This window comes from Chanodichthys erythropterus, chromosome 17, assembly GCF_024489055.1.
Source record: "Chanodichthys erythropterus isolate Z2021 chromosome 17, ASM2448905v1, whole genome shotgun sequence".
NCBI lineage: Eukaryota > Metazoa > Chordata > Actinopteri > Cypriniformes > Xenocyprididae > Chanodichthys > Chanodichthys erythropterus.
The window spans coordinates 25,605,013-25,618,691 of record NC_090237.1 but is presented as its reverse complement, the minus strand read 5'-3'; the positions used below and the strand labels follow the sequence as shown (position 1 = coordinate 25,618,691).

General features: G+C 33.2%; 1 protein-coding gene across 5 annotated transcripts in view; it reads left to right on the top strand.

Moving 5' to 3' along the window:
* Positions 1 to 13,679, top strand: part of dgkb (diacylglycerol kinase, beta) — a 74,978-nt gene that overhangs the window by 17,336 nt on the left and 43,963 nt on the right. For all 5 annotated transcript variants that reach the window (XM_067364806.1, XM_067364805.1, XM_067364808.1 and 2 more), the window contains 7 exons: positions 205 to 293; positions 567 to 683; positions 886 to 984; positions 1,082 to 1,180; positions 4,888 to 4,961; positions 7,195 to 7,269; positions 10,552 to 10,637. In XM_067364806.1, coding sequence (XP_067220907.1) covers positions 205 to 293; positions 567 to 683; positions 886 to 984; positions 1,082 to 1,180; positions 4,888 to 4,961; positions 7,195 to 7,269; positions 10,552 to 10,637 — 639 coding nt within the window. The remainder of the gene's footprint in view (positions 1 to 204; positions 294 to 566; positions 684 to 885; positions 985 to 1,081; positions 1,181 to 4,887; positions 4,962 to 7,194; positions 7,270 to 10,551; positions 10,638 to 13,679) is intronic.

The following is a 13,679-nucleotide window of genomic DNA, read 5'->3' as shown; positions in this document are numbered from 1 at the left end:
AAATAATATATTAAAAATAAACAATATTTATAATAAAAATATGTTCGATATTAAATAAGCAATTATACAAAATATATAAATATAATTTTAAAAAATTACAATTTTACAAATTATAGATATTGATAGACTAGAAACCAGTAAAAATTCATCAAAACATTTTTTACAATACTTTGTGAATTAATTTTCTATCTGTCTGATTCATAGTCTGTAAGTACACCGTTCACGAGAGATGTGTGGCTCGAGCCCCCCCGTCCTGCATCAAAACATACGTCAAATCCAAGAAAAACACAGAGGTGCGTCGAATTGTAGTGTTAAAAAACCAGCACGCTTGGATCACCAATGTTTCACGGGGCTTAGTCCAAGGGCTTCTTTTCAGCTAATGAAATTAGAAAGAAATTCTCTCTCTAAGCATTGCTAATTACATGATTAACCTGGTTTAAACAGAGACCCAAATACACCAATGATGAGTCTTAATCAAAGCTCATGCTTCTTTGTTTGACTGTATTTTCTTTCTTCTTTTCTTAAGCTTTAAATATATATATTTAACAAAATGCTTTTTTGAATAGATCATGCATCATTTCTGGGTTGAGGGAAACTGTCCAAGCAAGTGTGATAAGTGTCACAAAACCATCAAGTGTTACCAGGGTCTTACGGGCCTTCATTGTGTCTGGTGCCAGATTACTGTGAGTTTCTTTCTCTTTACAAATAATTATTACAGTTTTTATGCTCTGAAAAAGTTTTTAAAGGCATGTAAGTCAATTTAATTTGTAGTAGACATACATATTTGCAACATATAGGCCTGTGCAGTAACATAAGTCTGTATGTAAAATGATATTGTTATATTGTCTGATGTGTTTTAAAGTTATGTTCTCCTTCCCCTTGCAGCTACACAACAAGTGCGCTTCACACGTCAAACCCGAATGTGACTGCGGATCGCTGAAAGATCACATACTTCCTCCAAACACTATATGCCCTGTTGTACTGGTATTATTTCCTATTTCTTTTCGTGTGTTATTTTTGGAATCAATGGTTATATAAAGCTCAGCTCTTTTAGACCTTTACATGTGACCTTTAACTGCAGGAGAGACAGTCTACTCTGAGAAGAGAGTCCAGCCAATCAGGAGGCTGGGGGAAAATACAAAGGACCAATTCTGTATCAGTGGATGGACAGGGGCTACAGGTGAATGACACACTATCACACGTACGGTACAGCGGGATGTTACTAAAAGCAGGATGTCCATTTACTGCCGATTGAATCAAACAAAACTATGAAGTTAAACTGTGCTTTCCTAATGCTGTCTGGGAAGTTGACATGTCCGGAGGTAACATGCTGTACTGCATCTAAAACATTTATAATTATTATGCATGCATCTTTTATGATCTCATATTAGGGACATTATGGAGTATTTGTACTTTTAAAAATGAATTTACACGCCAGTCAAAATGAACAAGTGAAGACAAAAAAAGGCCATTAAAACTTACATTTTAACATTTTTATGTTCTTTTATGTATTATTAATTATTTTAAATGTTTTGATATCCTTCTGTTTAAATAGCTGATATTCAAATACTGTGCTGTTTTGTCTAAATAAGTAAAAAAATAAAACAGTTACAGCTAAAATCAATCGTTTAAAATGCTATAAGTGAATTTAGGCATCACAACATTGTAATACACTATATAAAAAGTTCATTTAAAAAAAAAAGTGAATATTAATTTGCTAAAGATTACATTTATTATATACCTAACTGATATGCCACACATATAAGATATATTGTGCATTGTTCATCTCTAATTAAACTGAAATATAAGTATATAAATAATTTAAAAAATCTATTAACATAATGTGGACCCACATTACATTAGATGCCTTTAACTACTAACATTTATATTATTGTGTACATATGTTTTTTTATATGTTTTAAAAAACAAATACCTGCATGAAATTACAATTTGAACACAATAAGTACATTGTACTACTACCTAACATTTAATTTGGTAACATTTTATTTTACAGTCATTGTTACACGTTACATGTAGTTACTGTAGTAATAACTATAAATTATGCATAATTACTTGCAATTAACCATGAACCAAAGCCTCATCCTAATCCTAACCCTATAGTAAGTGCTCAGTACTTAAATGTATTATTACACTGTAACACAGACACCTTAAATAAAGTCTAGCCTTTCTTTTCTTCTTCTTTTTTTGACATAAGTACATAGAACTGTAGTTAAAGACACAATATATAATGAACTTCCTGGTAAAAAATCATCAACTAGGCCAAAATGAGCATTGTACCTCAAAATCACACTTTGTGCAATCTAGTTAACATTCATAGATCATTACTTGGTTGAGGCAACAGTTAGGCTGCAGTGACCCATAGTAATGACAGAACGAAAAAAGACGAATCATGTCCTGGGTCATCCATCTTGGCTGGCGGCAGCTAACCAGTGTAATAATCAGGATTATTATTTATAATTAGAGGAAGTAATGGATCACTCGTCGCCGGACGGGCGGCTCATTAATTCACCTGGGCCTGCTGGGATTGTTTCGATGGGTTCTGTTTTAAGCGCTTCATCTGTGTCACCGTCCACCGGAAGACGACTCACACTCTCTGGATTAGTTTGTGCGTGCGTCGTTCGCTCCAAAACCCCACGATCATCATGCAGAAAAGTGACTCATGGTCAAAGACTGTCATTATTGACTAAATATGGAGCTGATTACTGAGGTTTGCTAGATGCGTCTCATGACGTGGGTTTTCATGGCTGGTACATCTTAAGACTTTTTGTAATGAAGAGTTATTCTGAGCTCAACACACTCCATTTATGTTATACTCCCTTTTCTCTTATAATTAAAAGAGATTTTTCAAATTGCTGACATGAAAATGTCAGGTTTAGATGGTGAATGAGAGATATGTTAAGCTACAACATGTTGTTTATATGTCTATGTGGTGTTTTTAACATGCTTTAAGACAAACCATGTGCAAATTCATAAGTCAACACAATTGCTGAGTATTTTCTCTTCAAAACTGCAGTAAACCAAAAACAGAAATCGCTGGTGTTTCTGACGTCACAAATGACTTTTTAACCAATCACGTCAAAGTGTCGGCGGGCTTTAGCGTATTATTAGGCTAACTGACCGCGCAAGGGAGTCTTAAAAGAAGATCATCAAGTATATTTTTCTGTTGATATGAAAAATCGGGTCTATTTAGCAATGTGGCGGGTGTATGATGTTATGATGAACTATATGCCTTTCTTCACTGACATATTGAGTTGTTCAAAGCGTTTCTAAGGTTACTGATTGTTAAGGCAGACTGTGTCTGACTGTGAATGTGAACATGGTTTTTATAGCATTAGCAACACATTATTAGCTGCTTGATAGCATAGTAAGCGAAACGCTAATCATATTAATTATCGTTATGTGTCCGACGTTGTAAAAAGCAATACCATTGTGCAGCGTTTATCTCAGTAAGTTGACCGAGTGGATCTCTGAGCTCTTGTGAGTGGAGGCGGGGCTAATTATCATATTCATAGATCTGTGTATATTATATGAGGCAAGGTTGTAAAGTTACATTCAAGCTATATTAAGGCATTAAGATTTTTCTTTCAGAGGAATAAAACGTTTAAATATGTAATTTTGGTGATCAAAGATGAGTTAAAGAAGAGATAAAATTATTGAAAAAGCTTTGTAGAAAAGATTTGTTAATAATGGTGCATATTGTCTTACTTATGCATATCAGTAATAAATTTAAATGTGTGGATTTAAGGACGTTAAACAATTTTTGGTACCGTCTTAGGTTAGTCAGATCTACGGAAGAGGATTAGGGCCAAGCAATAATAAAAAAATAAAACTATCTCGAGATTAAAGTTGTTAAATTTCGAGAAAAAAGTCTAAATAAAATGTTGAGAATAAACTTGTTAAATTACGAGAAAAAAATCATTACATTTCGAGAAGAAAGTCGAGATAAAATGTTGAGAATAAAGTCATTAAATTACGAGAAAAAAAGTTGTTAAATTACGAGAACAAATTCGTTAAATTATGAGAAAAATGTAGACTTTTTTCTTGAAATTTGACTTTTTTTTCTCATAATTTAACGAATTTGTTCTCATCATCTAATGTTTTTTTTCTCGTAATTTAATGAGTTTATTATCAACATTTTATCTAGACTTTTTTCTCGAAATTTAGCGAGTTTTTTCTCGTAATTTAACGAGTATATTCTCAACATTTTATCTCGATTTTTTTCTCGTAATTTAACAAGTTTTTTCTCGTAATTTAACAAGTTTATTCTCAACATTTTATCTCGACTTTTTTCTCGAAATTTAGCTAGTTTTTTCTCGTAATTTAACAAGTTTATTCTCAACATTTTATCTCGACTTTTTTTTTTTCGAAATTTAACGAGTTTTTTCTCGTAATTTAACAAGTTTATTCTCAACATTTTATCTCGACTTTTTTCTCGTAATTTAACGACTTTATTCTCAACATTTTATCTCGAATTTTTTCTCGTAATTTAATGAGTTTATTCTCGTAATTTAATGAGTTTATTCTCAACATTTTATCTAGACTTTTTTCTCGAAATTTAACAAGTTTTTTCTCGTAATTTAACAACTTTATTCTCAACATTTTATCTCGACTTTTTTCTCGAAATTTAACGACTTTTTTCTCGTAATTTAATGAGTTTATTCTCAACATTTTATCTAGACTTTGTTCTCGAGTTTTTTCCCGAAATTCAACAACTTTAATCTCGAGATGGTTTTATTTTTTTTTTTATTGCTTGGCCCTAATCCTCTTCCGTATAGATCTGAAGGACAACATCTGATTTAAAAGCTAAATCCACTTAACTTTTCTAAATTGGGGTGTAATAATGTTTCTTATCACTTTGTTCTGTAGATTACATTATCAGAAGGAACTCATCCACTGCTGGTTTTTGTCAACCCTAAAAGCGGAGGCAAACAAGGTGAAAGGTAAGAACTGTGAAAGATGGTGCCACATTTAAGAAATTTACGCCACAGTATTTTCATATAGCATTTCAACTGTCTTGAGTCAATCTGCATAATTTATCAGTCACTACAGTTTGTTTGACACCAAATTTGCAACCACAATCAAATGAGCTTGATGGATTTTCTGATTTCCGTCAATTTGTTGATGGAGCTTCTTTGAGTTTCAGTTCTATTTCTGGCAACTTAAATGATGATCTAATGATCTAATCAAATCAGTTCCCATTCAAAATCCATTTTTGGCATCCTAAAGATCCAGATCAAATCTCATTTCCTCTTGATGGACCACACTGAATGTGATAGCCATGATGTCAAATTTACCCATCTTATTAGGTGGTGACCAAATCCTTAGTTTCTATTCAAATTCGTCCAACCACAAATATTTTATTTCTGAAAATTCACTAAAAATATCCTGTTAAATCTACAGTAAAAAATTGGCAGCTGTGGTTGAAAGATACATTTTTACTGTATCTTTCAATCACAGCTGCCACTTTTTTACTGTAAATTTAACAGGATATTTTTAGTGAATTTTAGTACCTGTATATTTTACAACTTAAAGGTACAATTTGTAAAATTGTAAAAAACCACTAGGCTAGTGTTATATATTTTGTCCAGCTGATTACTAACAATATCTCTAATGTTTTCAACTACTTGTAAATCATGAGAAAATTCCCATTCTAAACAGTGACACGGGGCAGTGCAGTCGCCTGTCAATGACGTCAGTTAACTTTGTTACCGCCTTTACTGACGTAGAAACCACATGACAACAGTGCCGTGGACAAATGCGGAAGTAGTGTCTAGCGTCCAGCAAACCACTAGCTCGCTTCAAGCTGTTCCTTATTTACTTCTTGCACGTTTTATGGTGGATTGTGTTACTTATTTATGGAACATAATTACTGTTTACCATCTGCCGCTGGTTCTGTCGACAAGGACAGTTCCCGTAAACTCATGACCGGAAAAGCGGAAGCGGCGCCGGCGACTGTGTCATAATAAAAGTCCCGCTGCTCGTGAGGCATGTGTTGATCAATCGCTCCAGCTCCTCGTTCAGCTCCCGCAACACTCGGTCCTGCGCTACTTCATACTACAGTAACGTTAATAATCGCATCCACGAACATGAGTTCTTTCAGACTCCAATCCCTATTCTTTTGCACCGTCCGTTGAGATGGAGACCACATGTCCCAAGTTTCCGCTCTAAAACTTGACGTCATCAAACTACGCCTTTGTTTTGAATAGGCTTCTAGCGACCTCTAGCGGAAAAAAATATCACAAATTGTACCTTTAAAACAGCGTATTTCATTAAGTTATATGATGTTAATACAGTACAAATCTTATTGGACTACCAAAATATGCTTTGTACCTGCACTGATAACCACCATTTAATACAAGCACCATAAAGATTCATGAACTAATTAAATGCATAATATAATATAATATAATATAATATAATATAATATAATATAATATAATATAATATAATATAATATAATATAATATTGTCCTGGGAATGTCCTTTAACTGTCCGTTAATGGTAATTCATAGTTTTACTTCCAAATACCATACATTTCAGACTATTTTACTCTAAAATTACATATAATGTGAGGTTAAACCATTTTTTCCACCATATACTGTACTGTAAGGCAACTTACAGTACAGTTAACCAATTAACAGGTTTTTACTGTAGCAATTTTACAGTTTTTTCTATAAAAATTACAAACATTTTTATAGTGTGGGACCAGTTTATTGAAGATCAACTTCACCAAAATGTTAAAACTGGCACAAAATGGAAAGTGCGATAGTCTTTTCCTCCCTATTGGGGTGTATTATCTGAGTTAAATGGCTTCTCAAACAAGAAGAAATGTAGGGCGGAACTTAATTTTGTCCATCTGGTATTGATTGGATCGTTGGATGGTTGTGGCTTGCTATTGGTCAATCTCATTTGAGCGACAGGTTTCCCGCCCTCGTGCCAGTAAACACGTCATAAGAGAGGAGATGTTGTTGCAAGAGGGAGGAGAAGTTATTTTTATTTTTAAGATTATGATGGCACATGAATTAAAAACAATAATAAAATAATGATGTGCATGTATAAATCATTTATAATAAATATTGCAATATTAAAAAAAACCCAAATAAACAAGAATTCTCCATTTGGATTTCATGGTGTCTTTAAAACAAACTTTTAAAAACTTTCTGTCCTATTTAGGATCTTCCGAAAGTTCCAGTACCTCCTGAACCCTCGTCAAGTCTACAACCTGGCCAAGAACGGCCCCATGCCTGGGTGAGTGACAGTTCTCCAAATCTTATCATCCTAACAGAAGCGTAATGCTCCCTGCTGTCTAGCTTTTAGGGAAACGTATTGTTGCGGCACATTCTCAGTTTATGATCATACATAAGATTTGCGCCAACCTGACGTTAACAATATATTGTATATGCAGACACTGCTTGATGGTAATGTGCACTAATTCATGCATGACAATCTCTCTCTCTGTCTTAGTTGTAAATGTAGACATTATTAAAGGGTTATATCCACCATCACAAACACTGCAGAGAACAAAGCCAGGCTGTGGAAGTGTCCAGTGCTGACAGTCAGCTGGTAATAATAGATTCATGTTAGTGTTAGTGTGTTGCCGCTCTCAGGGCCTTGTGTGATCACGCATACCATCGGTGGTGTCAATCAAATGCACACAACCATGAGGCTCTGTCATCACTGACTGAATTTGTTATTAGTATGCCAGAGACGTGGCCACTTTTGAGCTAAGTGCACAGCCGTGAGGGTTGTGACAATATTCATTGATACTATATTTTGAAAATGAAATTTTAAAAAGCAATAAAGAAAGTGGAAATGTTGTTGTGGGATGTTGCCATGAAAATTAACTAGTGGTGAATATTTGAGTAGACAGTAAATCGATTCCATTCACTGTTCATACTGTAGTAGGTTTTCAATTCAAGTTTTAGGAATTCAGAATAATTCAGTATGATTCAATTAGTGATTTGATTCTGTCTTTTTAAAATACATTTATAGGATTCTTTAAATAATCTTAGGCAAGAAAAAAAGGCAAACTTCTTATTTCTCATTTGTAAGAGAAGAAAAAAAGCAATATCAAATACTGTAACTAATTTAATCTAATTTAACACACTACTATTCAAACGTTTGGTGTCAGTATAAGAATTTTTATTTGAAGGAAAATATTTTTATACAAGTGATGCATTAAAGGGTTAGTTCACCAAAAAATGAAATTTCTGTCATTACTCACCCTCATGTCGTTCCACACCCGTAAGATCTTTGTTCATCTTCAGAACACAAATTAAGATATTTTTGATCAAATCTGATGGCTCAGTGAGGCCTCCATTGACAGCAATATAATTAACACTTTCAATGCCCAGAAAGCTACTTAAGACGTATTTAAAACAGATCATGTGACTACAGTGGTTCAACCTTAATGTTATGAAGTGACGAGAATACTTTTTGTGTACCAAAAAAATGAAATAACAACTTTATTCGACAATATCTAGTAATAGGCAACTTCAAAACACCATTTCATGGAGCTTTGAAGCTTTACGAATCTTTTGTTTCAAATCATTGGTCTGGAGCATGAATCAAACTGCCAAAGTCACGCGAAATTTCAATGTTTCAATATTTCGAAATTTCAGTGGTTCACCACTGGGGGGCGTGGCTTTGGCAGTTTGATTCACTCTCCGAACCACTGATACGAAACAAAAGATTTGTAAAACTTGGAAGCTTCATGAAGCAGTGTTTTGAAATCGCCCATCACTAGATATTGTTGAATAAAGTCGTTTTTTGTTTTTTGGTGCACAAAAAGTATTCTCGTCGCTTTATAATATTAAGGTTGAAAAATTGTAGTCATGTGAATGTTTGTTTTAATATGTTTTTAGTAGCATTCTGGGCATTGTAAGTGTTAATTGTCTTGCTATCAATGGAGGCCTCACTGATCCATCAGATTTTATCAAAAATATCTTAAATTGTGTTCTGAAGATGAATGAAGGTCTTACGGGTGTGGAACGACATGAGGGTGAGTAATTAATGACAGAATTTTCATTATTTTGTGAACTGACCCTTTAAATTGATAAGTAGTGACAGTGAAGACATTTATTTATAATGTTACAGAAGATTTCAATTTCAAATAAATGCTGTTCTTTGAACTTTTATATTCATCAAAGAATCGAGGGAAAAAAAAAAAAAAAAGGTTTCCACAAAAATATTAAGCAGCACAACTGTTTTCAGCATTGATAATAATAATAAGAAATGTTTAATGAGCATCAGATTAGAATGATTTCTGAAGGATCGTGTGACACTGAAGACTGGAGTGATGATGCTGAAAATTCAGCTTATAAAATATAATAAAATAGAAAACAGTTATCTACAATTGTAATAATTATTCACAATATTGCACAAAATTGCTAATATTCACATTTTACTGTATTTTTACTGTAAATGCAGCCATGGTGATCAAGAGACTTATTTCGAAAACATTAAAAATGTTTGCTATTATACCAAATCTCAATTAATTAGATTAAATTAAATTAGTGGTACAAAACAAATGATTCACGATTAAAAAAATTGTATTTCAAGATCACACTTTTTACTCCACTGAATATTTCTCACTGTAGGATTGTTTTTGAAAGGGCGATTTCTGTCCAATTTATTGGCCCCTGATTAATTATTTACTTACAGTAGGTTTTTATGAGTTTATAAATGCACCCCACTGAGCGATCCTCCTCAGAAACCATTTAGTGACCTTGTCAGCCAATTTGCTTTTGAAACTATTGATTATAATGTTTGAAGTCCTACTGACTAGGTCAGGTGTAGCCTATGTATTGACGTTTCTGTGCTGGTGGAAAAGATAGATTTTGACTTTATGCATTCACAGTCACATCTGTCGAAATAACACATGAACTTAGGTGTAGTCATGTGATGAGAATGTGACATTGCTTTGTCAAGGTGACTGTCCTGTCAATTACAGGCCTGGCTAACACAATTATAGCAAATTGAGTGTTTGTTTCTTCATACTCAAACATCCTCAAAGTTGCTTTTTCATGCGATTGGTCGTCTGTTTTGCTGTCTAATATGATTTTCCAAGCCTGCATGTCCCAATAAGTAAAGTAATTGAGAGTCTTATATTGTGAGCCATTCTACCATGTAAGGTCCCTTCATGCGGTTACAGCTTTATTATTGTGAAGCAACGGAAGACGTTGTAATGAACATTGTCTTGGTAGATCTGATTAGCTTCTGAACAGGCTTGTCTTTCAAAAAGATGGATTTGCATTTGTTGTTTAAACAAAAGATTTGTTCAATAAGGTCAAATATGGTGGAAGTGCGATTAGATTTTTCAAAATGTATAATATGTACTTTTATAAAATATAAAATGTATTGTTTTTTAGTGTTACTATTTTAGTTTTCATTATTATTAGAAAAAATGTGTATTGACTCATAAATCTTGTGGCTATCTTTCACTAAATGAATTACTTAACACTTTGTAAAAGAAGAAAGTTGTGGTTAAATGTTTGAATTAAACTTGGCATGTAAATACCTTCATTTCAGCTTAAATTTCTTTCGAGATGTTCCAGACTTCAGAGTCTTGGCCTGTGGTGGAGATGGGACCGTTGGATGGATTCTTGATGTAATAGGTGAGTTCAGATGATGTGAAAATTTAAACATAAAACACACTCATTTTTAAATTTAACACCCATAAGTTGTGTAAATTACATTTATGTTTTTGTGGCTGTTGACTTTTTGTTTGTTTGCTTTGGCCTTTGGTTATTTCTTAGAGCAATTAAACGCTGAAGTCATGTGGATTAGGGCTTTCATACTGTTGCCATTTTGTAAATTAAATCCAGAAAGTTTTCATTATAGATTTAATAAAAACAGCAAGCTAAAGTAAACTTCATAACGTTATGACATCTGCAAAAAAAGCTTTTCTTGTTGTTTCAAAGGTTCTTTTATACAGAAGTGATTTTGTTATATTTGTCAAAATAGTCAAATACTTATTTTTTACAGAACTAAAGCTATTACATTCGTATCTGTATTTTCGGGGCAAATAGGATGATTATCTTTCTTCAAGAAATGGCATATTATTTATATCATCTGAAGAATAGTCTCTGCAGGTGATTTTTTTTTAGATGACTGTGTCCTCCATTTAGTCCTTTATTTGTCAAAAATTGCCTCCATTTTTTATCAATCAAAGCAAAGACAGAGTAATAGCCTGGATGCTTTCAGAGGAGTGTATTAGAAAAGAACCATTGAGTTTTTGCCATTTATTCCATATATACATACACATATTCACACATATATATATATATATATATATATATATATATATATATATATATATATATATATATATATATATATATATATATATATATATACTCTAGTCTGTATATAAAGTATATATGTATGTGTTTGTGTATATATACAGTCAAACCAAAATGTATTCAGACACCATAAACATTTCATTCATTAATACTGTTCTATTTACTATAGTTTAAAAAATGGTAATAAAATATGACAAGATCTCAGAGTTAAACTGTGTCAGAAAAAGTTAAGCAAAACATGGTCAGGTCAAAAGTGTCTGAATAATTTTTGGTTCCGAATTTTTATCAATTTCACTGGTAGTCTACTGTATGAAGAATTTTTGGGTATAAAATGTCAAAGATTTTGCTATCCTCACTTACATAAATTAACTATAGTGTCCTGCACCCACTAGTAAAAGAAATATCAAAAATGTCTGAATAATTTTTGGTTTGACTGTATATAGTTAATAGTCACTCAGCATTTTAACTGGCCACAATTTTGTTGTTGGAAATTACATTTTATTAGGGGTGTGACAAAACATTTAGCCTGCAAGACGAGACAATACATAATGTTGGGTTCACGAGAACAAAATATGTTGACACTATTTTTAAGAAATCTTCGATTACTGGAAAAATAGTCTTTTATTCGACTGAAATTCAGAAAATGCAAAACAATGCATTTTGAAATGTTTTAACTAATCTGGGGCTGTCACTAATGATTATTTTTGCAAGCGAGAAATCAGTCGATTATTTTGATGATTATTCAAGTAATCGGATAATATTTTTTGTTAATAAAATTAGACCTAAGTGAACAATAGCTTTTAAAAATGACTTAGATACATAATAGCAATGAGGCAATAATAATTGGTTCAAATAAAGTATCATAAGGAAGTAATAATTTAGTTTTATTAAACAACACTGTTAAAATACAAAATGTAACATACATAATATTAACAACTTGTGTACATTATGTATTAAAACAGATGCCTGCAAAGGGCGCCAATGGCCTGGTGATTGTTGTTGTTACACTTTACAGCAGATCAAAATCCCTGTTTAATGTTGGCCAAACAACATTTAATTCAAATGTCCACTTAATCTTTATTATTTGGCCACATCTTTACGATATAAATGGCACAGCCACTGTAATTTCTTGAACAAGAATATGTGGACATCAAAACATGCTATAGGACATTTGATAATTCTGAAGTCATAATTACGAGCTCATCGTATTCAAGTTTCAAAATGGGAATATATAAAGGTTTATAATGTTACAAATCTGGTTAAATGTCACACCTTGCGTTCCCAGGTGAATGTAATGAGCAACCCAAACTCACAGCATATACAGAGATGAAGTTTACTAAAGGTACAATATGTATAATTTTTGCAGTAAAATATCCAAAAACCACTAGGCTAGTGTTATATATTTTGTCCAGCTGATTAATAACAATATCTCTAATGTTTTCAAGTACTTGTTAATCATGAGAAAATCCCCATTCTAAACAGTGACACGGGGCAGTGCAGTCGCCTGTCAATGACGCCAGTTACCTTTGTTACCGCCTTTACTGACGTAGAAACCACATGACAACAGTGCTGTGGACAAATGCGGAAGTAGTGTCTAGCGTCCAGCAAACCACTAGCTTGCTTCAAGCAGTTCCTTATTTACTTCTTGCACATTTTATGGTGGATTGTGTTACTTATTTATCGAACATAATTATTGTTTACCATCTGCCGCTGGTTCTGTCGACAAGGACAGCTCCTGTAAACTCATGACCGGAAAAGCGGAAGCGGCGCCGGCGACTGTGTCATAATAAAAGTCCCGCTGCTTCTAGCGACCTCTAGCAGAAAAAAATATCACAAATTTTACCTTTAACCGAGCTGCTGAGACTGCTGCATGCATGTGAATGATAACAGTGCAACACTTCGCTATGAAACACAAAGCGTGACTTTATGCACGTTATTGGAAACCCAATCAAACAGCACATGCAGAGACTGAGTTGGTGTGGAGCAGCATTTCCACGGAGCCTCTCTGTAATGTGGAAGAAATACAGAACCTGCAATATGCTAATTAAAGTGGTTAGTTCACCCAAAAATGAAAATAATGCACTCTAAAAAATGCTGGGTTGTTTCAACCCAAGTTTGGGTCAAAAATGGACAAACCCAACCATTAGGTTAAATTTTTAAATGCATTTTTTAACCCAACGGTTGGGTTTGTCCATATTTGACCCAAAATTGGGTTGAAACAACCCAGCATTTTTTAGAGTGTGTCATTTATTACTCACCCTCATGTCGTTCTACACCTGTAAGACCTTCGTTAATCTTCGTAACACAAATTAAGATATTTTAGTTGAAATCCGATGGCTAAGTGAGGCCTGCATA